Source organism: Oryctolagus cuniculus, chromosome 7 (genome assembly GCF_964237555.1).
Source record: "Oryctolagus cuniculus chromosome 7, mOryCun1.1, whole genome shotgun sequence".
Taxonomy (NCBI): domain Eukaryota; kingdom Metazoa; phylum Chordata; class Mammalia; order Lagomorpha; family Leporidae; genus Oryctolagus; species Oryctolagus cuniculus.
The window spans coordinates 119,751,217-119,777,233 of NC_091438.1; the positions used below are offsets into that span (position 1 = coordinate 119,751,217).

The following is a 26,017-nucleotide window of genomic DNA, read 5'->3' on the forward strand; positions in this document are numbered from 1 at the left end:
CTCCAGAAGGAGGAGCGTGGCACCCCTGGCCCCTCCCACTAAGGGGCCGCCCAACCCGCCTCCGGGAAAGGGGCGTGGCATCTGTGTCCCGCCTCTGAGCGGAGTCCGGAGCCCGAAGTCGGGAGCGACGGCGCAGCCTTTGCGTCACTTCCGCGCGCCGGCATAAACGTCAGTGCCGGATGCCGACCGTGGTGGTGAGGTTTGTTCTCAAAGTTCGTTCTTGGTTGGTATTTGCGAGCCATGGAGAGTGACTTTTACCTGCGCTACTACGTGGGTCACAAGGGCAAGTTCGGCCACGAGTTCCTGGAGTTTGAGTTCCGACCTGACGGTAAGAGCGGGGCCTAGGCGCGGGGGCAGGACCGGAGCCCGGGGGTCCGGAATGGGCGGGGAGTTAGGAAAGGACGTTCCTGTATCCGCCGCGCAGGTGCTTTCTGTCCATGCGTAAGAGCTTCTGTTTAGTGACGTCTTTGACCAGAGTGCTTCAATTCAACAGATGTTTGTTGAGCGCCCGCCTGTGCCAGGCTGTATCCCACTTTCTGGGGAAACAGCAGCCAGGATAGACAAGTTTCCCCTCCTGGAACTTGTGTTTTGGTGCTGGGAGAGAGGTCATAAACACAGTGGTGAGTGGTTAGAAAATAAAGTGTTGGAGTCGTAGCTGGATGGGCTGCTTTAGGATAGGACAGCCGTTAGAGGGCTCTGAGGAGGCGATGGCTGAGCCGAGCCCGCGCTCGGGAAGAGCGTTCTACACTCGGGAAGCAACAGGTGTCAAGGCCACTGGGCGGGAATTAGCTTGGCATGCTTCCGGTGAAGCTGCAGGGGGGCGCGCTTTGGGAGAGTAGTAGCTCATGTCAAGTAAGTAGGTGGGGGCCACTCTGTGTAGGTCTTCGTAGGCCACAGCAAAGAGTTTGGCTTTTACGTGCAGCAGGAAGCACTTGGCAAGGTTTAAGCCGGGAAGAGATGTGATGTGCCCCTGACAAAGTACTCTAGCGGTTGGGTGCAGAGTGGGCAAGACTGGAAACAGGGCAGTGAATGAGGAGATGGTTACAGTTGTGAGGACAAGAGAGATGTTAGTTGGGCCTGGGGGATAGCAGGATGTAGGGTGGTGTTGGGGGCAGAACCACCTGGGCTTTGCTACTTACAGGATCTGGGCAGAGGGCACTGTTGAAGCAAAGAGGAAACAAAGACGACAGAAAACTTCCATTAAGTGGGCGCACGAAGGTGACTCAGACAGGCCTCAGGTATGAGGGAGGTAGGCTGTAAACAGTGACAAAACAGTGTTAAGTTTTGTGGTAGCGATTGGGAGCAGAGAGGAGGCATTTAACCCCACCCGAGCGTCAGAGAAGGCTCCAGCACGCGGTGACTTGGGGCGGGAGAATGTCTGGTAATGCAGAGGGGTTGGTTAGGAGGCCAGCAAGATCCAGAAGGCATTTTTGGTTGGCATTAACAGCACAGAGGCAGCAAACCATGAAGTGCTTGGGTGTTTCAAGCAGAAGCCAAGTCGTTTGAGTCTAGCTGTGTGAGAGAAGATCATTGCCGGAGCGAGGCTGGAAGGGCAGGCTAGGGCTCACTTCGCTGTAGGTCATGTTGAGGAGTTTGGGTTTTACCAGTGAAGCGCAGGAAGCTGTGGACAGTACTGAAGCATTAGCGTCACCTCCTCAGATCTGTTACAACATCACCTTGTCTGTTAGATGGGGAATAGACAGAAAAGGAAGAGTCTTGAGGCGGAGAAGCAGTGTAGGGGCTGTTGGAATGCATTTTCTCTTTTTACATGTGTGTGTATCTTCTACAAGAGAAAAATCATGTCTTCTGTTTCCTGTTATCTTCCCGACTTTGACCCATCCTTGTACCCAAACTAGCCTGCTGGGTACGCACATGCACGCGGGGCTTTGTGTGCCAGATGTGCTCAGTGATTAAGGCACAACTTTTACGTCACAGAATCAGATGGAAGTGTTGCAGTCACATGAAATTCTATGTAAATGGCATCCTACAGTTTTCAGAATATTTCCACAACATGTTTGCCCACTCAGTAGGGTCGTTATTAATTACCATCTCTGTTTTCAGCTGCGGACATTGACCTGCAGAATTGCGATTTCCCAGACTCATAAAAGAGCCTGTCTGTGTTTTACCACACCTGAGCTACCTTATGCAAGAACTGTAGTTCAGTGTCAGCTGTACTGTTGGTTTTGAGGCTGTTTAATACGCTAAAGTGAAGAACTGAAAAGAATATTATTAAAATGCCAGAGGTATAAATAGTAAGTCTGTTAGACACTACAGAGAAAATTGGATGCATTTTGGGCAACAACTGATAGTGTTGGAAGTCTAAGGATGTTTTGTATGTTTTTATTCTGCATTGAATTTGTTTTTTGCCCCCCACAGGGAAATTGAGATACGCCAACAACAGTAATTACAAAAATGATGTCATGATCAGAAAAGAGGTATGACCCTTGTGAGAGCCTTCATTAGCTACAGTCCAGCTTTTTCCTTATATTGTTTTTATTCTTTCTAGAAGTAGTATTGAAACATAAGGAGTAGGAAAGTAGACACATGTCTGTAGACAACTTCTAGATTACTTCAAAAATCTTGTAGTTTGTATTTTCTGTTAGGATGCTGAATCAGTAACAGATAACTATTCAAGGTCTGGCATACCTTGGTTTGAAACCTGAAGGTGCTTTCTAACCATGACCTTGAGCAAGTTCCCTGGCTGAATTTGCTAAGTCTTGTTTTTTACAACTGAAAAAATGGGGATAATAAAACTGACCTCCCACTCCCAAGTGCTGTCATAGAGCTAAATATGTTATGCTTAAAGGGCTTGGTATATTCCCTGGCACGAAGTACTCAACAGCGAGCATTTAAGTTGCATTTGAAAGGGAAAAGGAGTGTGAGAAATTAGTTACCATCAAATACATATTAGATGCCATGGATAACACTAGGTATTTTATTTACATACATAATTTTATTGAACCTTGATTATAAACCCATGTGATAGGAAGTATTTTATCCCCTTTACAAATAAGAAAATGGAGACCCAGACATTAATTTGGGAGCTTGTTCAAAGTCACCCTTGCTAGTAAGAGATATAGCAGGAATTGAGACCTTAGCTGTCTTAGTAAAATCCATCTGCTTCCTTCTGCTGTGATTTCTACCACACCAGTAAGGCTTTATGAAATGAAAGGTACTCTACTTTGTCTCATTTGGAAATGTCTTAGCATTCAGGGTGTTTTCATTCTAGTTAATTACTAATTGACTTTATGATCATCTGCACTCGGCATCCTCAAATTTTTTTTTTTTACCCAGGCTCATATGCAAAATGCACTCTAAAAGACATGTCTCTGCTCCTTGAAAGCATGTTGCCTCACTTACAGTATCAGAGTATCCGGTATCTTAGTCTGTGTTGTGCTTCTGTAATAAAACATAAGATTGATAATTTATAAACAATAGAAATTTCTTTCACACAGTTTTGGAGGGTGAGATCCAAGACCAAGGCGCTGGTAGGTTCAGTAGCTGCTGAGGGACTAGTCTGTGCTTCCACACTGTCCCCTCGTGCTGTGCCTTCCAGAGGGGACAGGTACTGTGTCCTCATATGACAGAAGACCAAAAAGAGGGCCAACTGGTTCCCTTGAGTCCTTTTATATGGCACTCAACCATGAAGCTCTGCCATTATGGCCTAGTCACCTCCTAAAGGCCCTGCTGCTTAATCCTGTTGCACTGAGGATTAAGTTTCAGCATGAAATTTGGAGGGGAATCAACATTCAGACCATAGCAGGGGGCAGTCACAGATCAGTCTTCTGTTTTAGGTTCAGATGTGAGCAGGTTTATGGGCAGGCAGATGTGCCGAGAGCCAGTAACAACCAGATGGGAACTGAGGTGTGGGCATTGAGTATTTCTGACCCGTTCATGCCAGAGTCGCGCAGATGTCTTCCCATGCATCAGGAGTAGTCATTTTTATCTTCAGTAACTATCTGAGTCAGAGTACTGCTTAGGAATACAATCTAAATTCTGCATTTAACTTGTTTTTAGGCTTATGTACATAAAAGTGTGATGGAGGAACTGAAGAGAATAATTGATGACAGTGAAATTACCAAAGAAGATGATGCTTTGTGGCCTCCTCCTGACCGAGTGGGCCGGCAGGTGAATATTTTAATGACTACTTTTAATGCAGAAGTCTTAGAAATAAGGTGAAGTTAGCTGTTCTGCATGTGACATTGAGCCCACTCATGTGCACATGTGTGTGTTACTGAGAGTCCTACGACCATGCAGATTGAGCTAGAGTTATGTAATTCAACATGGATAGATCTCAAAAAATGATACTGAATGGAAACGGCATGAAGATAACATATGTGTAAAAACATACTGCCAAATCTTAAAAACATAAGGGGAAAGAATACACCCCAGCTTTGGGGGATACAGAAAGAATAGAGTAGGGGTCTGACACTGTGGCATAATGAGCTAAGCTTCCACCTGCAGCACCAGCATCCCACATGAGCACCAATTCTAGTCCCAAGTGCTCCACTTCCGATCCAGCTCTCTGCTATGGCCTGGGAAAGCAGTGGAAGGTGGCCCAAGTGTTCGGGTCCCTGCACCCATGTGGGAGACCCAGAAGAAGCTCCTGGCTCCTAGCTTTGGGTCATCCTAGCTCCAGGTGTTGTGGCCATTTGGGGAGTGAACCAGCAGATGGAAGACCTTTCTGTCTCTCTGTAATTCTACCTCTCAAATAAATAAAATCTTTTTTTTTTTTTTTAAAGAGTGAGGAGTGAACCTAACTTTGTAATATTTCTTTTAAAAAAGAAGAAGAAATAAGTAGGGCTTAGTAAAATTTAAGTTCTGCAAGGGCAGAGATCGTTGGTGTTACTGATCTGTCCCAAGGAATAAGAACAATGCCTGGCACACAGTAAGTACCCCCATAGATATCTTTAGGTTTGTGAAACTTGTATGACTTTAGAAATTTGAGACCTGAGCTCATTCAGCTAGTATGTAGTAGAGTTTATGTGATTTGCCATATAATGTACCCTTCTTCTGCACAAGTGGGATCAAACCCAAGGTGTAGAATATTTTTCTTCATCCCTTGTTGCCCAAAGCAGTGAGTACCTTAAGTATTTTTAAAACAAATAGCCACGTTACTCTACATCATTAACAATAAAAACTCATATACAAAATACTTCAAAGTTCTTCCAAATCTCGGAAATGAGCCTTGATGACATGACTTCCTGTAAGAATATGAGTTTCTCAAGGGTTAGTCCAGGATTTATCTGTTTCTAGTATCCAGCACAGGTTAGTGCTCAGAGTTAACTGACCCTGTTTAAATGGCCATGTGTAGTAGAGTTTGTGTGATTTGCCAAATAATGTACCCTTCTCCCACGTACTTGATACTTGATGAATAATCCAATTCTGCTCAATTTAGATTTTTTTGTTTAAATATTTCTAGGAGCTTGAAATCGTTATTGGTGATGAACACATTTCTTTCACAACATCGAAAATTGGTTCCCTTATTGATGTCAATCAGTCCAAGTAAGTGTGCATGATGCTTACACTTAGTCATGTCTGTTCTTTGCAGACCGGTAAGAAACCCTTAACCAAATTAAGACCATTATGGGAAGATCTGTTGTACATGCAAGACAGAAGCGGGCAGCTTTGTCCTCCTCATTAGCAAAGGATTCCAAACCAAAGTCATTCCTCAGTATCCATGGGAGACTGGTTCCAGACTGATACCAAATCTGCAGGGGCTCACATCCCTCAATATAATGGCATAGTATTTTCATATAGCCTATGTATATCCCACTGTATCCTTGAAATCATTCCTAGATTACTAATAATACCTAATATGATGTAAATGCTATATAAAGAGTTGTCATGCCATTTGTTTAGGGAATAATGACCCCCAAAATATCAATACATGTTCATTACAGGCACAACCATCATAGGCCTAACAACCTTTTTGAATCCTTAGTTGGTTGAGCCCAAGGATGCATAACTCAGATTTGGAAGACTGACTATATTTAAAGGCTTGCTTCTATTACTTTTGATTTTCCATTTGATCATTGCTACTAAGTGCTTCTCAGTGACACATATTGAATAATACATAAGAACAGCCAGAAAAGAAAGTGAAGTGTGCCAAGACAGGTGCTCGGGATAAAACACAGAGCCTCTGAGTCTGAGCAGCTTTCTTGGTGTTCACTATTCAGACTGGCATATTGGCTGATGAAATTTAGAATATTTTAGGATCTGAAAATTAAAATTCATGTTGTCTGTGAGGCAAATTACAATTGAAACATGAATCTGTATGATACAAATTGCCCTTAGAATTTGGCAGTCTCTGGCTTTGTGTTTTGAGGGTTTGTGTTTAATTCTGGCTCACTTTGAGTAAATGTTAGGAACAATCATCTTCCTTTGAATAGTCTCCTTCTTAGCCAGTAATGCCGTAGTAATCTTCAGCCTCATGGTCCTGGTACTGCTTTAAAAGAAAAAAAAAACAAAAACATTTCCTTGGGTGGATGTGGTGGTGCAGCAGGTTAAGCCATTGCTTGGGACACCCTATCAGAATGCCTGATTCAAGTCTGGCCGATCCACTGCTGCTGATCCAGCTTCCAACTAATGCACCTGGGGAGGCAGCAGGTGATGGCTCAAGTACTTGAATCCCTAACACCCACGTGGGAGACCTGGATGGAGTTCCTGGCTCCTAGCTTAGGCCTGGCACAGCCCCAGCTGATTCTGGCATTTGGGGAATCAGCAGATGGTAGCTCACTTGCTCTTTCTCCCTCCCCTCTATTACTCTGCCTTTCAAATATATAAATCTTTTTATAAAAAAAACAGTTTTCCTAATTGTAGAAGTGTAATATATGCTCACTGTAGAAAATACCGGACAGTAGAAATGCAAAAACGAAGATCCCCCATAATCTTATCACTTAGATAACCATTGTTCGTATCTTGAAGTATTTCTTTTTAGTGTATCAATATACTTTTATTTAATCACAGAAAATATAATTGAAATCAACCATCTGTTAATGGCTTTTTTCACTTAATATGATATAAATATTTCTACATTTAAAAAAATCAGCATACTTAAATAACCTCATAATATTTCATTTTAATATAACCTTTTTCTTTATACACACTTGAGTGTTCAAAGTTGTAATATAAATATCTTTACAAGGAACATCTTGGTTGATAAATACTTGGGGTTATTTGATAAGTTTTTGCTTAGTTCTTAAAACATTTTTTCTTCTTGTATTTTAGGGACCCAGAAGGCTTACGAGTATTTTATTATCTTGTCCAGGACCTGAAGTGTTTGGTCTTCAGTCTTATTGGATTACACTTCAAGATTAAACCAATCTAGATGGAATATTGCTGTGGACATGGGGGGGTTGGGAGTAGTTTTTAATGACCATTATCAAGAAATTTTTGTGTATATCAGGGCAATTTTTTAAGTAAATGACAAATTATTGTCTTTAACAACTGTGATAAAATATAATTTTTGTTATTTTATAAAAACCTGAACATGTGAATTCTCAATTACTTTGTAAAACACTAACATCCTATATGGAGTATTGCAAAAATACCTAATCAACTGTAGATATAACTATATTTTACAGAAAATAAGAGAATATAGAAACGTGTTTTTAAAAGAAAAAATAGTCAATACATTCGAAGAAAATTCCAGGACCAGTAGTCTGGTTTCGTCAATATAAACTCCAAGAGAAACAGAGATGAAGCAGGAACCTATGAAGATTTAGGAGACACACTAATCAATACAAGGTTTGAACCCCATTTGAATCATGATTCAAAAAATATAAAATCACCATTAAGGAAATTGAATACTGGATATTTGATCATTTTAATGGAGTACAGTTGATTTTGTACTTGTGACATAGAATTGTGTTTGGAGTTCTTTTATCCTTCTGTACATACATCTGTATTTCAGTATGGGGAGGAAATAATTCAACAATTGTAAGGGATAAAATGCCTGGTCCCAGGGGCCAGTGTTGTGGCACAGCAGGTTAATACCCTGGCCTGAAGCGGCGGCATCCCATATGGGCGCCAGTTCGAGACCCGGCTGCTCCACTTCTGATCCAGCTCTCTGCTATGGCCTGGGAAAGCAGTGGAAGATGGCTCAAGTCCTTGGGCCCCTGCACCCGTGTGGGAGACCCAGAGGAAGCTCCTGGCTCCTGGCTTCAGATGGGTGGAGCTCCAGCCGTTTCGGCCATTTGGGGAGTGAACCATTGGATGGAAGACCTCTTTCTCTCTCTCTTTGTCTCTCCTTTCTCTGTGTAACTCTGACTTTATTTTTTATTTATTTATTTTTTTTGACAGGCAGAGTGGACAGTGAGAGAGAGAGAGAGAAAGGTCTTCCTTTTGCCGTTGGTTCACCCTCCAATGGCCGCCACGGCTGGCGCACTGCGGCTGGCGCACCGCGCTGATCTGATGGCAGGAGCCAGGTGCTTCTGGTCTCCCATGGGGTGCAGGGCCCAAGCACTTGGGCCATCCTCCACTGCACTCCCGGGCCACAGCAGAGAGCTGGCCTGGAAGAGGGGCAACCGGGACAGAATCCGGCGCCCCGACCGGGACTAGAACCTGGTGTGCCGGCGCCGCAAGGCGGAGGATTAGCCTATTGAGCCGCGGTGCTGGCCTCTGTGTAACTCTGACTTTAAATAAATCTTAAAAAAAAAAATTCCTGGTCCCAAGAAAGGTTTCCAATATCCATGGTAAAATAGTAGTTGAAGCATTAAGGAATGAGAGCAAGTTACTACAGATAGTGTGGGAACTTGTGAGAATTTGTTCAACAGGTTGCTCTCCAGTGGCTTTTTTTTTTTCCAAGATTTATTTATTTGAAAGGAAGAGTTACAAAGAGAGGGAGACACAAAAAGAGATCTTCCATCCACTGGTTTACTCTCAAAATGGCCACAACAGCCAGGATTGGGCCTGGAACTCCATCCTGGTCTCCCATGTGGGTGCAGGGACCCAAGCCCTTGCCATCTTCTGCTGCCTTTCCAGGCGCATTAGCAGGGAGCTAGATAGAATGAGCAGCCGAGACTCAAAACTGGCACTCATGGGACAGCAGCTTAATCTGCTCTGCCACAACACAGGCCCTGCTGCATGAACTTTTTGCTGCTAAACTGCACATTGCACTCACAGGAACTGGGCCTTGATAAACCTGCTTTGACCAAGGGGAGGTTATTAGCCTCAACTCACACTCCTAAAGACAGGACAGCTTGGGACAAGGTCTGAATGGTTGTGACTCCTAGACCAGTGCCTTTTCTACCAAACTCTGCCTCTTTCAAAAATTATGGGGCAACTAAGGGTCTGCCGTGGGATTTGAGAGATCAAGGGTTCCGGACTCAGGCCAGTTGGTGGTAAACATCAAAAATTCCAGCCGTGGCACAAGTTAATCCTCTGCCTGCGGCGCCGGCATCCCATATGGGTGCCAGTTCTAGTCCCAGCTGCCTGCCCCTCTTCTGATCTAGGTCTTTGCTATGGCCTGGGAAAACAGTAGAAAATGGCCCAAGTGCTTGGGCCCCTGCACCCACATGGGAGACCAGGAAGAGGCACCTGGCTCCTGCTTTCGGATCAGCACAGCTCCAGCCATTGTGGCCATCTGGGGAGTGAATCAACAGAGGGAAGACCTTTCTCTCTCTCTCCCTCTCACTGTCTGTAACTCTACTTCTCAAATAATAAAATCTTAAAAAAAAAAAAAAAAAAAAAAAAGCACCACACATTTAAAAGCAATAACAATCCCTCAGATTATAAGAGCTTCAGATGAGTTCTATTACCCACAGCTCCTGCAGGGTCTCCCATGTTCTCTGGGCTAGAAGACAGTTGAAAAAAGGACTCAGTAAATTTAGCGTAGGATAAGCCAGGTGAGAGCCCAGAAAAGCCAGCAGAAAGGGAGTGAGTGTCCAGTTTTAGGGTGAACACAGGCAACTCTGCGAGAGAGAGGCCTGGAAAGTCTCCTGGGAAAAACAGGAAGGAACCGTTTTTAAAAGGATACCACGGGCAAGGGCATTCAGCATGGGGCTAAGAGGATGCTTGGAATGCCTGCATCCCGTATCCAAGCGCCTGGGTTCCTGTCCTGCCAGGCTCCCAATTCCAGCTTCCTGGTAAAACACGCTCCGGGAGGCGGCCAGTGACAGCTCAAGTACTTGGGTTCCTACCATCCATGTAGGAGACTGGGATTGGGTTCATGGTTCCCAGCGGTGGCTGGGCCCAGCCTCAGCTGTTATAGGCATTTGGGGAATGAACCAGTGGATGGAAGATCTGTTTTTCTCTGCCTTCCAAACAATTTCAGAAATTAACTCTATCGCCAAATCTGGGAGGCTGCAGTAGGCAAAGGCAAGCAATAGTGTCTGAGAAGTGGGCGGGGGCTGTGACCTAGCAGGTAAAGCCTCCACAGGCGGTGCCCCCATCCCATATGGGCGCCATTTCCCCGGCTGCTCCACTTCCGATCCAGATCCCCACTGCTAACGCGCCTGGGAAAGGCAGCGGAGGGTGATCCCTGCACCCGCGTGGGAGACCCGGAAGAAGCCCCTGGAGGCCCAGCCCTGACCATTGCGGCCATCTAGGGGAGTGAAGCAGCAAATGGAAGATATCAATGTGTGTTTTGTCTCTGTCTCTCCCTCTGTAACTTTCAGATAAATAAACCTAAAAGAAAACAAAGGAGCTGGATCAGGAAAAAAATGTGGAAGTAGTTTGAGCCTCTCAGCGTTATTCTGTTTAAGAGATTTCAGACAGGGACCGTCTCATCACCTAGTTCTGGCTCAAAATCGGCGTTCAGTACGCTCTCTGGAGCCGGGCTTCAGAGGGTCCGAGCACCGGCTGCTGAGCGCCTTAGATCTCACTCCACCTGCAGCCCGGGGCCCCCTGCGCCCGCCGCCCACAGGGCCCGCCCACTCAGAAGCCCCGCCCCGGGGGTGCGCAGGCGGCGCCCGTCTTTACGACGGGTCGGAAAGCAGCGGCCGCAACCTGCGCCGGGCTGAGGCGGGCCACCATGGGGGTGAGGAGGCGGCGACCCGCCGTAGGGACCCGGAGCGGGAGGTGACGAGCGCCTGGGAGGCCGGGGCTCGCGCTAAGGGAGGGGGAGTAGGGGGCTCGCGCGGAAGGAGCGGGCGGCCGAGCTCGAGCCGGCGGGGGCGGGGCCGGACCGGACCGCGTGGGCTGCGCAGGCGCGGCTGACGCACCGCTGTGGCCTCTTCTCAGAAAATCGCGCTGCAGCTCAAAGCCACGCTGGAGAATGTCACCAACCTCCGGCCCGTGGGCGAGGACTTCCGGTGGTACCTCAAGGTGCGGCGGGGCCAAGCGGCCTTCCGGCAGCAGGAAGAATATGAGTATTCACAGACTTGAAGTTTGGGTTTCATTGTGGTCAGGATTCTGTATTTGCTCTTTAAAGTTTGCTAATCTTTATTTTTTAAATTTTAATTGTTTTTATTTAAAAGACAGAGACACAGATCTTCTACCCGTTAGTTGGCGCCAGGGCTGGGCCAGACTAAGCCGGGAGCTCCGTCCGAGTGTCCCGGGGACCCAAGTCGTTGAGCCTCCCAGGGTGTGCATTGGCGAGCAGCGGGCTCGGAAGTGGAGCTGAGCCTGGAACCCAGGCATCAGGAGCTGCAGCTTACCGTGTGCCCAAGACTCCCTACTGGCTGCTCGTTAACTCCTCTGTGACGTTTTCGTCTGTTAAGTATTTTATCGTCCATAATCAGACGCTAAACAAAATGGGCCTTGAAGGGACCTTGTGATTGATTGATGAGTAGGGTGAATAATTTCTCCTAGTCGGATTTTATGCGTGATGCACCCTTATTTCGCCGCATCACTGTCTGGTTCCCTGGTGGCATGGGCTACAGAGATCGTTTTCTGACCCGGTCTGAAGGCTGTCGCCATCCCAGTTCCCAGAGCATCTGCTCTGTCTTCCTCCCCGTCTAAACCCCAGCAGCCTTCTGTGCCTTCCCGGGAGTCACTTCTCACCGCGTCTCCAGATATTCATTCCAGGGCTTCTCGGGGCATCAGCGATCTTTGACTTCAAGAAGCAGAGAGTCTAGTGACAGATAGGTAACAAGGGCGCTGGCCTTGTGGCACAGTGGGTTAAGGCACTACCTGTGATGCTGGCATCCCATGCAGGAATGCCAGTGCAAGTCCTGCTGCTTCACTTCCAATTCAGCTTCCTGTTCATGTGCCAGAGGATGACCCAAGTGCGTGGGCCCTGCCACCCATGTGGGAGACTCGGATGGAGTTCCTGGCTTCTGGCTCCGCCCGACCCAGACCTGGCTGTTGCAGCCATTTGAGGGATAAACCAGTGATTAGAAGATCTCTTTCTCATTCTGTCTTTACCCCTTTCTGTCTCTCTGCCTTTCAAATAAGTAAATAAATCTTTTTTAAAAACTGATATAGTAAAAACAGTAATAGTGGCCAGCGCCGTGGCTCACTTGGTTTATCCTCTGCCTGCGGCGCTGGCATCCCATGTGGGCACTGGGTTCTAGTTCTGGTTGCTCCTCTTCCAGTCCAGCTCACTGCTGTGGCCCGGGAAGGCAGTGGAGGATGGCCCAAGTGCTTTGGCCCTGCACCCACATGGGAGACCAGGTAGAAGCACCTGGGTCCTGGCTCCGGATCAGAGCAGCTCCGGCCATAGTGGCCACTTGGGGAGTGAACCAATGGAGGGAAGACCTTTCTCTCTTTCTATGACTCTACCTGTCAAATAAATTTTAAAAATTAAAAAAAAAAAAAAAACAGTAATAAATACTTTTTTTTAAGTTGTTTTTGTTTTTGACAGGCAGAGCTAGACAGTGAGAGAGAGACAGAAAAGTCTTCCTTCCGTTGGTTTACTCCCCTAATGGCCACCATGGCCAGCGCCGCGCTGATCCGAAGCCAGGAGCCAGGTGCTTCCTCCTGGTCTCCCATGTGGGTGCAGGGACCCAAGCACTTGGGCAATCCTCCAGTGCCTTCCCGGGCCACAGCAGAGAGCTGGACTGGAAGAGGAGCAACCGGGACAGAATCCGGCTCCTCAACCGGGACTAGAACCCAGGGTGCTGGTGCCGCAGGCAGAGGATTAGCCAAGTGAGCCGCAGTGCCAGCCATAAATACTTAAACTAGGGATCTACAGGGCCTATCAGAATTGACAGGAAGCTCCTAACCAGGCAGAGTGGGTGGTGACCTGTTAGACCTATTCCCAAGCTTGGAACCCATGGCCAGTGAGAGGGTGGGCATATCAGCATGAGAAACAGCCTGAGCTGTTCTTTGCCCAGAGCCAGGTCTGTTTATGTCTTTGTGGGGATTGACTGTGAGAATTTAGTGAGGTGGCCAGCAAGGTAGGTTGTGAGCCCACCTGCTTCTCACTGTCCTTACCCTTCCCTCAGTGTCTGCCCACCTGAGCCAGCTGTTTTACTAATCCTTTCTCTCCCTCCAAGATGAAATGTGGCAACTGTGGTGAGATTTCAGAGAAGTGGCAGTACATCCGGCAGATGGTAACTCCCCCTCCCCCAGCCTCCAGCCATCTATAAACACACACCCATGGGCAGGGATATGGGGAAACTGGCCCCAGTCTGTGTCCCTCGCCGTGTGGTTCGGGAGGGCAGGCACCCATGTGAGCAGTCCTGGGGACACACAGCATCCCTGGGGCATGAGCTCCAGATGAAGGGGAAGCCCTTGGCTCACTCCCCAGAGCCTCCTCAGGATGCTTGTCCCGGCCAGTCACTCCGTGTCCGAGTCTTAGTCTCCTCAACTGGGTAATAAGCGGTGGGACGGGATCGCATCAGGATCCTTGCGTCTGATTTGTGAGTAGAATTTCTGTTTGTTCCTCACCAGGACACTGTGGCCCTAAAGGGAGGCCGTGGCAGCGCCTCTATGGTCCAGAAGTGCAAGCTGTGCGCGCGGGAAAACTCCATCGGTAGGTCAAACCACGAATGCTGTCTGCCAGGCTGGCCCTGGCTCCTGGTACCAGACTGAAGGCGGGCTCATGTTACTCACCACCCACCTAGGCAGCGGTCTCTCCTAACGCCACGGCTGGACACCTGTGTGGGGCTGAGTGTGTCCCGAGTCACCTTTGTCTCCTTTTTGTTTCAGAGATTTTGAGCAGCACCATCAAGTCTTACAATGTAAGTTTGCTGCTGCGGTGGCAGGCGTGGGGGGATTCAGTTTCAGCTGGAGCTAGGAGGCCTGGGTTCTAGTTATGGCTGCATCAGAGTGACCCATCGTAGAACATTCACTCATGTGCTTATCTCAGTCACTTAATTGGTCACTAAATCACCACATACTGAGCGCTTGGTAGGGAAAAAAACAACTTAGGAATCTTAGGCACAGAGGAAGAGAGGCAGAACCTAGCATTGCATTCAAGCAAGCTGACCCCAGAATCTTTTTTTTTTTTTTTAATTTAAATAATGCAGCTGGTTCCTAGGTTCTGGGGCAGGACCTAGGAATCTGCACTGTTACAAATTTTACTGGGGCCGGCACTGTGGGTAAAGCTGCTACCTGCAATGCCAGCATCCCATATGGGCACCAGTTCAAGTCCCGGCTGCTCCATTTCCAATCCAGCTCTCTGCTATGGCTTGGGAAAGCAGCAAAAGATGGCCCAAATCCTTGGGCCCCTGCACCCACTTGGGAGGCCCAGAGGAAGCTCTTGGCTCCTCGCTTCAGATTGGCACAGCTCCAGCTGTTGCAGCCATCTGGGGAGTGAACCAACGGATGGAAGACCTCTCTCTCTCTGCCTTTGCCTCTCTGGAATTCTACTTTTCAAAAAAATAAATAATCTGGGCCGGCGCCGCGGCTCACTAGGCTAATCCTCCGCCTAGCGGCGCAGGCACACCGGGTTCTAGTCCCGGTCGGGGCGCCGGATACTGTCCCGGTTGCCCCTCTTCCAGGCCAGCCCTCTGCTGTGGCCAGGGAGTGCAGTGGAGGATGGCCCAGGTGCTTGGGCCCTGCACCCCATGGGAGACCAGGATAAGCACCTGGCTCCTGGCTCCTGCCACCGGATCAGCGCGGTGCGCCGGCCGCAGCGCGCTGGCCGCGGCGGCCATTGGAGGGTGAACCAACGGCAAAGGAAGACCTTTCTCTCTGTCTCTCTCTCTCTCTCACTGTCCACTCTGCCTGTCCAAAAAAAAAAAAAAATAAAAAAAAAAATAAATAATCTTTAAAAGCACTTTTTTAGTTGTTTTTATATATTTGAAAGAGAAAGAGAGATCTTCCATTTACTGGTTCATTCCCCAGATACTTGGAACAGGCAGGGCTGGGTAAGGAGGCTGGAACTTCATCTGAGTTTCTCATAGGGACGGCAGGAATTCACGTACTTGAGCCATCATCTGCTGCCTTCTAGGGTGTACATTTGCAGGAAGCCAGATCAGAAGGAGAGTCAGGACTCAAACCCAGGCACTCTGATGGGATGTCAGCATCCCAAGTGGTGGCTTTAATCCCTGCAACACAGAGTCCTACCCCGGCATTCAGAAGGTCTCGTGGGGAGCAGTGCCCCAGGCAGACTTCTTTTAGAAGGCAGTGAGTTGTTCCTGGGTCCCACCTTGGGCACAGGGTGTGGCAGAAGGACGGGCTCTGAGAGTCAGCTGGGCCTGATTCCTCAACGTACTTCTTTTCTAGGCTGAAGACAATGAAAAGTTCAAGACAATAGTAGAATTTGAATGCCGGGGCCTCGAACCAGTTGATTTCCAGCCCCAGGTGTGTGTGTCTTTCTGAGGAACCTGTCTTTGGAGGGTGGCCGTGTGAAGTGGCAGCAGAACTTTGCTTCCTACAAAGACCATGGACTAGGAAGCCTCCTTTCTAAAAACAGCAATCAACGGCCGGCGCCGCGGCTCACTAGGCTAATCCTCCACCTAGCGGCGCCAGCACACCGGGTTCTAGTCCCGGTCGGGGCACCGGATTCTGTCCCGGTTGCCCGTCTTCCAGGCCAGCTCTCTGCTATGGCCAGGGAGTGCAGTGGAGGATGGCCCAAGTCCTTTGGGCCCTGCACCCCATGGGAGACCAGGAGAAGCACCTGGCTCCCGCCTTCAGATCAGCGCAGTGCGCCGGCCGCAGCGTGCTGGCCGCGGCGGCCATTGGAGGGTGAACCAATGGCAAAAGGAAGACCTTTCTCTCTGTCTCTCTCTCACTGTCCACTCTGTCAAAAAAAAAAAAAAAAAAAAAAAAAAAAAAAAAAAAAACCAGCAATCATCACTCCTTCAGGGCCTGTTGTGAGCTGGGCACCACGCCCACCCCTTTAGTCTGCTTCATTTAATCCTCGCAGGCACCCTGTGACGTTATCCTGGGCTGAGGGTAAGGAAGGAACTTCGGAGGTTCTCAGACTTGCCCAGGGTCACACAGTGAGTGAGCCGTGGAACTGCAATTTGAACCCAGGTCTCTGACCCTGGAGCTAGTGCTCACCTCCCTGTATTTGTACCGTATTTTCGCTTCCATGGATCTGCGAGGTAGACAGAAGAGACAGTATTATCAGCCCCAGGTCCAGAGGGCAGTGACATGCCAAGGGTAGTGGAAGGGTTTACTGCGCGCCACCTGCCTGTGGTCCACGCCTGATTTGGAGGAACCACTCAGTCCCGACGCAGCTGCCAAGTCCTGGAAGCTCAGCAGTTAGTCCGGAGCAGCCGCCCACACTGCGTTTCCGTTCTCTGTTGCAAAGGTGTTAGGAGAGCCAGCTTCCTGGTCAGCCTCACAGGCCAGCACAGGGCCTCCTTTGCCTAGACTGACTGCTGCCTTCCTTCCTGTGCCCTGCAGGCCGGGTTTGCTGCGGAAGGTGTGGAGTCGGGGACAGTCTTCAGTGACATTAATCTGCAGGAGAAGGTGCGAGACTCGGGAACCTTGCAAGGTGCTGTGGGGCACCTTTGGTGAACAGGCCTCATCAAGGAAAAACTGTAGTTTTGTGCTTTGTGTTGGTGACTGCCATTTAAATGGCTACAAACATAGTGTCGAAAGTGCTGTCTCATGTTCTTACCTGTAGAAAGGCTGTGATGTGCCTTACAGAGATCTGTGTTAGGTAAATTTCATTCGGGCATGGGTTACTGTGCTTTTGGCCATGAGTTCAGTGTTAATGGGTCAACAGTAGGTTTTTTTATAAGTGTGTTTAAATAGAAAAGCACACATAAATCAAGGTTATTTATTGATTGGCTGATGAAAATGTGGCCAGAGACTACAGAAAACTAACTGCGTGTTTCCCCTGGGGGCACCCGTTCCTCATTCACTGACTCAGAATCCGTCACCTGTACTCCTGAGCGTGTCTGCTACCCTCAGGGAGACAGGACTGTGTCCGGGCCTTGAAGGGAAGGACACAACTTCAGTGACTGCACAGCACAGCACCCAATTCCCCAGTGGCTGGCGTTCACTGAGCTCCTGTGTGTACCAGGCACTGTGCTCCAGGCTCCTTACAAGTGTTACTTCATTGATTCTTTGAGCATTCAGTATGTGAAGTGACTGACTCACCGTGATGTAGCTGAGGGAGCTGGATTCTGTCCTGAGCCATCCAGCTCTGTCCAGGATTCTATTACTCTTCATTACTACAACAAAATACCTGAGAGAAGTAAATTTTATACAGGGAAAGGGTTTACTTAGCTCACAGTTTTAGAGGCTCAAGTCCATGATCGGGCAGCCGTATTGGTTTGGCCTTTGATGTGGGTGATGGGTGGCAGTAGTGGAAGAGATGCAGAAGCAGGGCACGTGGTAAGCTTGGAAGCAGAGAGAGAAGCTGGCCCTGACTCAGCCTTGAGAGCCACACCGCTTGCGAGGACCACCTTCCAAGGGCACATCCCATTGACCTGAGGGCCTCCCACTAGGCCCACCTCCTGAACACTATCATTGGGTTAAGTTGCCACCCTCTTAGCACCATTAACTTAGGACTGTGGGGTTGAAAGTCCTGCGTGAGTTCTGGCGCCAGAGCATGTTAAAGCATAGCAGAGGTCCTACATGTTCATGACTGAGTCCTCCTGAGCTGGATCTTCTGTGTCCCAGTTCTCCGAGCTGTCCTGTTCTGCCCTCTGAGGCTAACACTGCCATTTTCTTTCACAGGACTGGACCGACTATGATGAAAAAGCTCAGGAGAGTGTGGGAATCTACGAGGTCACCCATCAGTTTCTGAAGTGCTGAGCCCTCTCCCTGCATCCTTACCTTCAGAGCTAGGAAGAGACAAAGTGCCCCAAGCAGCAGAGCCCACTGAGGCTGGTCCCCTGTCCCCTCATATCCTGGCAGCTGTCCCAGGCCCTCACAGTCTGCATGCTCGGCTCTGTCGGAGCTTCCCACGGCTCACCAATAAAGCTGCTGTTCATGCCATCCTGGCACATGAAGGGCGAGTTAGGTGCGACCACTCCCTCCTCAAATTTGAATTCATACTGGAAGTCTTTGCTCCCCACCGTTGAAAATCCTATGCTTGTTCCAATTTGCAAAATATGAAGGAGCACACAACTACTAAGGACTCCAGCTGTTGGGGAGCAGCCTGTCAACCCAGATGATCAAAGGTATCAAAGCCAACGGCCCAAAGGGTGGGCAGCTTGCAGAATGTGCCCAGCAGTCAAACACCGCATTGACCAGGTTGGCCCTCAAATAAAGCCAGGCATCTCTGTTGTCTCAGGTCATTGCACATTCCAGAGGTAGAGGGGATTTTAGAGGCACCAGCCTGCCCCGGGCATGCATCTGCTCTGCAGAATTCCTGCTTGGTCGCCAGGTGTCTGCTCACTATGTGATCAGGCACTGGCTGCTCATCGAGCTCCCTGTAGCTCCTGTAGCTCCTCCTGCTGTCCTGGTTTGTCCTCTTGTGTTCTGCCCCTGACAGCCACTTGGAGCTGGGAGGACAGCAGTCATGGCCACTCTTTTTTTTTTGGGGGGGGGGGGCAGGCAGAATTAGAGAGAAAGGTCTTCCTTCCGTTAGTTCACCCCCCAAATGGCCGCTATGGCTGGTGCACTACGCCAATCCGGCCAGGAGCCAGGAGCATCCTCCTGGTCTCCCATGCGGGTGCAGGGACCCAAGCACTTGGGCCATCCTCCACTGCCTTCCCGGGCCACGGCAGAGAGCTGGCCTGGAAGAGGAGCAACCGGGACAGAATCTGGTGCCCCAACCGGGACTAGAACCCGGTGTGCCGGCGCCGCAGGCAGAGGAGCTTAGTGAGCCGCGGCACCGGCCAGTCGTGGCCATTTTAAGTCTTAGTGGTCTGGTTCCCTGAGTCTGGCAGTCCCACCCTGTGAACAGTTGTTCATTGCCTAGCCAGGTCATAAGGGGACACTCTTGCCTTCAACATAGGTGAACCCATTTGGAAAACCTGTAAGCAGAGATGTTATTTCTCCAGTATTCTGCTACAGCCTGGAAATTCTTTCGAAGTACAAATTAGTGTCTTTATTTCCCACTTTTGGGGAGTAGGAAAGGATCCACCCCTCCCAGTCAAAGAGATCCTCCAATCTCTGACAAAGCTGCCTGGGTCTGGGATGGTAAAGAGATCCTTATCTTGTTCACTTTCAAGTCTGGCAACCATGTTGTGTTTCCTTGAGGTCCCATGTGTTTTTAGCCCCCAGAGCTCTTTTCTGACCTAACAGGGTAAGGCATCAGCAACACCCCCCCTCCCTCTCCCAAATCATTAGGAATTAGTGGGTCAAAGAGATTCATGACCTTCATGGAGAAAACTAGTAAAATTGAAAAGTTTAAATAAACCAAAGACCTACATACTGGTGCATAGAAAGATGATTTAAAGGTGGTTTTTTTTTTAGATTTATTTTATGAGGCTGGTGCTGTGGCATAGCTGCTGCCTGCAGTACTGGCATCCCATATGGGCAACGGTTCAAGACCCAGCTGCTCCACCCACTTCCCATCCAGCTGTCTGCCATGGCCCAGGAAGGCAGTAGAAGCCCCTGCACCCACGTGGGAAACCTGGAAGAAGCTCCTGGTTCCTGGTTTCCAGTCAGCCCAGCACTGGCCATTGTAGCATTTGGGGAGTGAACTAGCAGTGGAAGACCTCTCTCTGCCTCTGCTTCTGCCTCAGTGTAACTCTGCCTTTTAAATAAGTTAAAAAAAAATTTTTGTATTTATTTGAAAGGCAGAGTTCCAGCCATCTTCTGCTGCTTTCCCAGGCACACTAGCAGGGAGCTGGGTCAGAAGTGGAGCAGCCAGGACTCAAACTGACACCGTATGGGATTCCAGCGTTGCAGGCAGCTGTTTAATCTGCTAAGTCACAATGCAGGTCCCAGGAGGTTCGAAAAATGTACTTAGATCTGATTGGAACTTCACTTTTTTGTTCTTTGTTTAGTAGGAATTAGGTAGATTGTGAAATCTATATAAGACATGGATGCAAGACTTTCCCTACCAGATACCACAGTTAAGCCAGCATTGGGTAGGCATTTTGAAATACAAATAGACTGATGGAACCACAGATCAACTCTTCGATGTGTAACTCTTGACTTTCGAATGAATGAATGAATGAATCACTCCTGTAGACAGATACTGGAAGCTGAACTGGCCAAGGCTAGTCAACACAAAAGCCAGAGTTCATTTTCTCTTGGATTCTCCTGCACAATGTTCTAATAGAACTGCAAGGGACGGTGAACCTGGAATCAGCTGCTCCCGGAGGATGTGCGGCTGCCGCTGGCTCCTGTCTGCCTGGCCGGCTTGGCGGGTGTCAGCTCGAAGAGGCACACGCTGCAGAAGCCCGAGGCGTCCCCTGCCGCCGGCCAGTGGTCACCACGCTGCGCTTCAGGGTACCACGCTGCGAGGGACACAGCACTGCATGAGAAATGCTTCTGCCTACCCGATGCTTGCTCAGGCGGATAGAGGGTCACAAGGTCATTCGCTCTCAGGAGCTCCGCTGTGTGCTCCCCACAGACTAGCAATGGAGACAGCTGTAGAAACCGACAAGGGCTTGCCAAGGGTCGGGTCACATCGCCCTGGGCATCCCCAGGAGGGGCAGGGACCCTGCAATTAGCAGGGAGTCCCCCTGCGCCAGGTGGCTGAGCCAAGCTCCAAAGCTCCAGAGGAAGTGGAAGGGGTGAAGAGGCTGAAAAAAGCAGACAGCAGGGCAGCTCCCTCAAGGCCTTAACCGTCACAACAAGGAGTACTGACTTTTTTCCAGGCTGATGGAAAGCTACTGCCTCCAACTCATCCCAAATGAGCGCCAGTTCCAGTCCCAGCTGCTCCACTTCCCATCCAGCTCCCTGCTACTGCCTCCCAACCCCGGGAAAGCAGCGGGAGATGGCCCAAGCGCTTGGGCCCCTGCACCCACATGGGAGGCTGGGATACAATTCCTGGTTCCTGAATTTGGCCTGGCCCAGCCCTGGCTGTCTTGGCCATTTGGGAAGTAAACCAGCAGATGGACGATCTCTCTGTCTCTCCCTCTCTCTGCAATTCTATCTTTCAAATAAATAAATGTTTAAGAAGTAAGGGAGGGAGGGAGGGAACCACTGAAGGAGGGAAGAGGGAAGGAAGGGAGGGAGGGAGGGAGGGATACCACTGAAGGATTCTAAGTGGGGCTGGGGCTGGACTTGAACATGGAGGAGAGGACTGGAGCGAGGGGTCACTAGAGGCAGGTGGCCAGTTGGGGGTGGAGGAGCTCTCACGGGAGGCCCCACAAAGTCACCTTGGGAAGATGTGGACACCGAGGGAACCACACAGTCCCCAGGACCCCCCGCCACATGTCAGGGCCCTTGCTGGCTACAGCAGAAGTCCACGCAGGAGGAGGGAGGCCTGTGTGACCCACTCTTCCCATGGGGGAGACCCCACAGGAGTGGCTCCAAGGGCGGGCATATTTGAGCAACACACAAAGGAACAAGGAAGGAGGAATTTGTCAGAGTTTGTGCCAGGGCCGAGGGCATTCCGAGTACAGGGGACGGTGTATGCCAGGCTTAGAGCCAGGAACGAGGGCAGGCTATGCGGGTGAGGGGCTGCCAACGTGAATTCTTTCCTCTTTCTTTTTTGCCTCTTGACTGGGTATGGAACAAACAGCATTATATTAATAAAACAAAAAAAAATTGTTATAAGCTCTAGTACCACAGGTTCTTAACACAGATGTGTCTCCCCCCACCCCGCTGCCATGTCTGTCTGTCTTTTTTAAAAAATATTTTATTTGAAAGGCAAAGTTACAGAGAGGCAGAGGTGGGTGGTGGTTTCCATCGGCTGGTTGACTCCCCAGATGGCCACAACGGCTGGAGCTGTACTGATCCAAAGACAGGAGCCAGGAGCTTCTGGGTTTCCCACGCAGGTGCAGGAGCCCAAGGACTTGGGCCATCTTCCTCTGCTTTCCCAGGCTGGATCGGAAGTGGAGCAGCCGGGACTCCAACCGGCACCCATATGGGATGACAGCACTGCAGGTGGCAGCTTTACCCACTACACCACAGCGCTGTCCCTTCTCCCATTCCTTTTCAGGCCTGCTTTGCACACCACCATGTTTTCATGCTGCTAGAGACAGGAGCCAGCTATGATGTAACCCTAGGCAGACAGACAGGGACACAGGCTCAGGGGCCTCAAACCTGGTGTTTGAGGGATATGCCCGGAACAAACTGCCCCAGCACTCACAAACAAGATAGAGAAACAAAACAGACCAGGAGGCGGTCACAGCCGGACCTGTCTACCTCCAGGTAGTGATGCCCCAGCAATGAGGTTATCGGTGACTAAACAACATGTTTAAACATAGACCTCCTCATTGCCAAAGCACAGGAACCCTTGGACACCGTCCCCGCAGAGTGGCCCTGCTCGGGGAGCCCTCCCACTGCGGAGCTTTCCTTTGCTTCAGTGACACTGGCTTCTCTGATCGCGTTTCTTTGTCCATGCGCCTTACTCTTCACAGCCGCAGGTCACAACCGCAGGACGGGAACCTCAACAGCTAGAAGTACTGACTCCTGCGTCAGGCCGGCTACAATCCTAGCACAGACTGAAGTTCCTGCTTTCCACTCGAAGTCATAACACCAAGTGTGGCTTGCCTATTCCTCAGCCCCGTCCTCTTCGGTTATTGTGGTCTCATGAAGACAGCTGCACGGGTGCTGCTGGACTTGGAAAGTGTGCCCCGTGATTCGAACGTCCGACCCCTCCAAAACTCATACTGAAATTTAATCTCTGTTGTAAAAGCATTAAGAGGTGGGACCCTTAGGAGGGGATGAGGGCTCCACCGTCCTGGGTGGGACTGGTGCCCTAAGGGGGAGATCAGCCACTCCCCCTCCCATCTTCTGCCAGGTGAACGCACAAGACCTAGGGTTGCCGGCATCACCGTGAATAACTTGGGTTTCTCATTATAAATTACCCAACCCCAGGCATTCTGTTAGACTGTCACACGAAACAGACTAAGACAGGATCTTGAGATGGCCTAACTTAAAACAGGCTAATCAAAGCCACAGGAACACACCATTTCACACCCATCAAAATAGCATCCCAAGAATGACAGATCACAGTGCTGGTGGGCATGTGGGAAAACTGGAACCTGCATGCCTTGCTCGTGGCAGCGTAAAATGGTACAACAGCCAAGGTACTGACATAATTAAACAGTTACCACCTGGCCCAGCCATTCCGCTCCTCAGTGTGTACTCAAGAAAGGGAAAACATATGCCTGCACAAAAACTCACTCACAAACGCTCATGCAAGCCAGAGGCTATTAGCGACCCAGCTGGCCATCATCTGATGAACGGTAATCCGTATAGAACACGACTTGGCTATGAAGAGGACTGAGATACTGACGCAGGCTAGAACACAAATAAACCTTGAAACACTCTGTCCAGGGAAAGAAATAGTCTCAGAGACCACCGACTGTATGATTCCATTGATACGAAATGTCTGGAATTGGAGACTCTAGAGAGAGATCAGTGATTACTAAGGCAGGGAGAGTTGTGGGGCAGGGTGGGAGGAAGGGGTGACTGTTAATGGGAACAAGGTTTCTGTTTGGAATGAAAATGTACCAGACTGGATCCTGCTGATGGTTGTATAAATGTCAGTATGCTAACAGCTGGATGATGCACTTTCAATATACAGCATGTGAAACAGACATCACGAAAGTGGGGTTTTGCTTTCCACGTGGCATTTACAGGCCTCAGCCTGGGGGTCCTGGCAGCACTCAGAGAAGCAGGAATCTGCAGTAAGAGTTTTGGAGGGGTCGGACGTTCGAATCACGGGGCACACTTTCCAAGTCCAGCAGCATGAGACCACAATAACAGAAGAGGACGGGGCTGAGGAATAGGCAAGCCACACTTGGTGTTATGACTTCAAGTGGAAAGCAGGAACTTCAGTCTGTGCTAGGATTGTAGCCGGCCTGACCTGCTCAACAGCCCCTGGAGGAAGCCTCGGACTTCCCAGAGAGCAGCTCTTCATGTGAGCGCTTCAGGATGAGGAGCGGCAGGGGTTAACTTAGGAACCTTCATTCTCCTGACCCGGGAAGCAGCTGGTTTGAAATACAATTACTGGAGGGGCAGCCGTGGAGGCCTTAACGTGCATTAAGCTGCCACTTGGGACACCGCTTCCGGTATGAAGTGTTGGTTCGTGTCTCAGACACTCCGCTTCCAAACCAGCTCCCTGCTAATGCCCCTGGGAAGCAGCAAATGATGGCTCAACTACTTGGGTTCCTACCATCCATGTGGGAGAGCCGGGTGGAGGTCCTGACTCCTGGCTTCAGCCTGGCTCAGCCCCAGGTTTTAAGGCCACTTGAGGAGTGAAGCAGGGGATGGAAGCTTGCGCTCTCTCTCTCTTCCTCCCTCCCTCCCTCTTCCTCCCCCTCTTCCTCTTTCCCTTTCTGTCCTTCTGCCTTTCAAATAACTAAAATAAAACAATCACTGGAAGGCTAGACAAAGACAAACAATGGGAAGCGCACTGACCGAGGACTCAGCTGGCTCTGGTCCTGTCACTCACAAACTGACCTCAGCAAAGCACCACACCTCTTGCCCCCACTACCCACCTTCTCCGTGTTAATGGGGTAATTGCCTGTTCCCGAGTTGAGGAGCTACAACAAGCTGATGCACAGGAAGAGCTTTGCAAATGGTTGTTGCAAATGAGCAAGCTCTGTGTTCGAGCCCCCACTGGGTTGAGGCTTAATAGTTAAGTGTCGGGGCCGGCGCCTTGGCACAGTAGGTTAATCCTCTGCCTGCAGCACCAGCATCCCATATGGATGCCGGTTCTAGTCCCAGCTGCTCCACTTCCAATCCAGCTCTCTGCTGTGGCCTGAGAAAGCAGTAGAAGATGGCCCAAGTCTTTGGGCCCCTGCACCCATATGGGAGACCGAGAGGAAGCATCTGGCTTCAGATCGGCACAGCTCTGGCTGTTGCAGCCATTTGGGGAGTGAACCAGCGGATGGAAGACCTTTCTCTCTGTCTCTCCCCCTCACTGTCTATAACTCTACCTCTCAAATAAGTAAATAAAAAAACCAGTTAAGTGCCTTTGCCATCCTAGCTGCCATTCTGGAATCCTTCATAACATGAATCCAAGACAAGAAGGAAGGGTCGGGAGTTATAAATGGGAATGCTCAGCACTGAGCCAGGCCAGTGTGCACCCAACGTGTAATACTCTGAACGGAGCACTAAGTAATTCTTCAGCCGTCCAAGATTCAGCGAGGCCACAGTGTCAGGAGCTGTGCCGTGGGGGCCTCGCTGTGCAAGTGCAGCCAGCACTTCAGTGAGGAGTGAGGGAGAGCAGCAGGCATCACAGAGAGTGAGAAGACAGATTCAGCCTCAACCGTGTGGCAGGCGCCTCACCTAATCGTTACAGGTAATGCTTATGCGCTGCCCATGCTGCGGGAATTATCCCCATTTTACAAAGAGGAACTCGTAGACCAGAGAGGCACAATAACCGCCTATGGTCAGAAAGTGAGAGGGAACCGGGGACTCAGGGTGGCAGTGGATGTTCTGATCGCAGTCCATGACTGAGAGCAGCACCAGGTTTACGTGCACTGGCAGCCATCAAGCGCCTCTCTGCGCAACCTACAGAATACAGGGCCCTGGTGCCTGCCGGGCATTCACAGAGCGGCTGCCCCGCCCTCATGAAGCGTGAGTGAAGAAAGCTTGAAGGTCGGTTTATACGAACTGTAAGATTTTTCTTTTCTTTCTTTTTTTAAAGATTTTATTTTTATTTATTTGACAGGCAGAGTTACAGACAGTGTGAGAGAGAGAG

General features: G+C 49.6%; 2 protein-coding genes across 13 annotated transcripts; both read left to right on the forward strand.

The window, feature by feature from the left end:
- Positions 1 to 188: 188 nt before the first annotated feature.
- MAGOH (mago homolog, exon junction complex subunit) lies at positions 189 to 7,491 on the forward strand. 2 transcript variants are annotated; one of them, XM_002715088.5, is made up of 5 exons: positions 189 to 328; positions 2,377 to 2,435; positions 4,018 to 4,128; positions 5,423 to 5,505; positions 7,231 to 7,491. In XM_002715088.5, the coding sequence occupies exons 1-5, from the start codon at positions 241 to 243 to the stop codon at positions 7,328 to 7,330; spliced, it is 441 nt and encodes a 146-aa protein (XP_002715134.1). In that variant the 5' UTR covers positions 189 to 240; the 3' UTR covers positions 7,331 to 7,491. The 2 variants fall into 2 exon arrangements, with proteins under 2 accessions (XP_002715134.1, XP_051712442.1); XM_051856482.2 differs by lacking the exon at positions 189 to 328 and adding an exon at positions 424 to 620.
- Positions 7,492 to 10,878: 3,387 nt separating this feature from the next.
- On the forward strand, positions 10,879 to 18,518 carry CZIB (CXXC motif containing zinc binding protein). Of its 11 annotated transcripts, none has more exons than XM_008265228.4 (8): positions 10,879 to 10,981; positions 11,185 to 11,268; positions 13,383 to 13,439; positions 13,780 to 13,861; positions 14,038 to 14,069; positions 15,559 to 15,636; positions 16,687 to 16,777; positions 17,971 to 18,518. In XM_008265228.4, the coding sequence occupies exons 1-8, from the start codon at positions 10,976 to 10,978 to the stop codon at positions 17,985 to 17,987; spliced, it is 447 nt and encodes a 148-aa protein (XP_008263450.1). In that variant the 5' UTR covers positions 10,879 to 10,975; the 3' UTR covers positions 17,988 to 18,518. The 11 variants fall into 11 exon arrangements, with proteins under 11 accessions (XP_008263450.1, XP_002715662.2, XP_051712440.1 ...); XM_002715616.5 differs by having other exon boundaries at positions 16,687 to 16,752; XM_070078486.1 differs by having other exon boundaries at positions 10,907 to 11,022; positions 16,687 to 16,752.
- Positions 18,519 to 26,017: the final 7,499 nt, after the last annotated feature.

Coding starts and splice junctions, on each gene's coding strand:
- MAGOH (XM_051856482.2), top strand. CDS start 494: ATGTTTGTTGAGCGCCCGCCTGTGCCAGGCTGTATCCCACTTTCTGGG. Junction 4,129..5,422: donor CTGACCGAGTGGGCCGGCAG/GTGAATATTTTA, acceptor AAATATTTCTAG/GAGCTTGAAATCGTTATTGG. Junction 5,506..7,230: donor ATTGATGTCAATCAGTCCAA/GTAAGTGTGCAT, acceptor CTTGTATTTTAG/GGACCCAGAAGGCTTACGAG.
- CZIB (XM_002715616.5), top strand. Junction 13,440..13,779: donor GGCAGTACATCCGGCAGATG/GTAACTCCCCCT, acceptor GTTCCTCACCAG/GACACTGTGGCCCTAAAGGG. Junction 14,070..15,558: donor GCACCATCAAGTCTTACAAT/GTAAGTTTGCTG, acceptor CTTCTTTTCTAG/GCTGAAGACAATGAAAAGTT.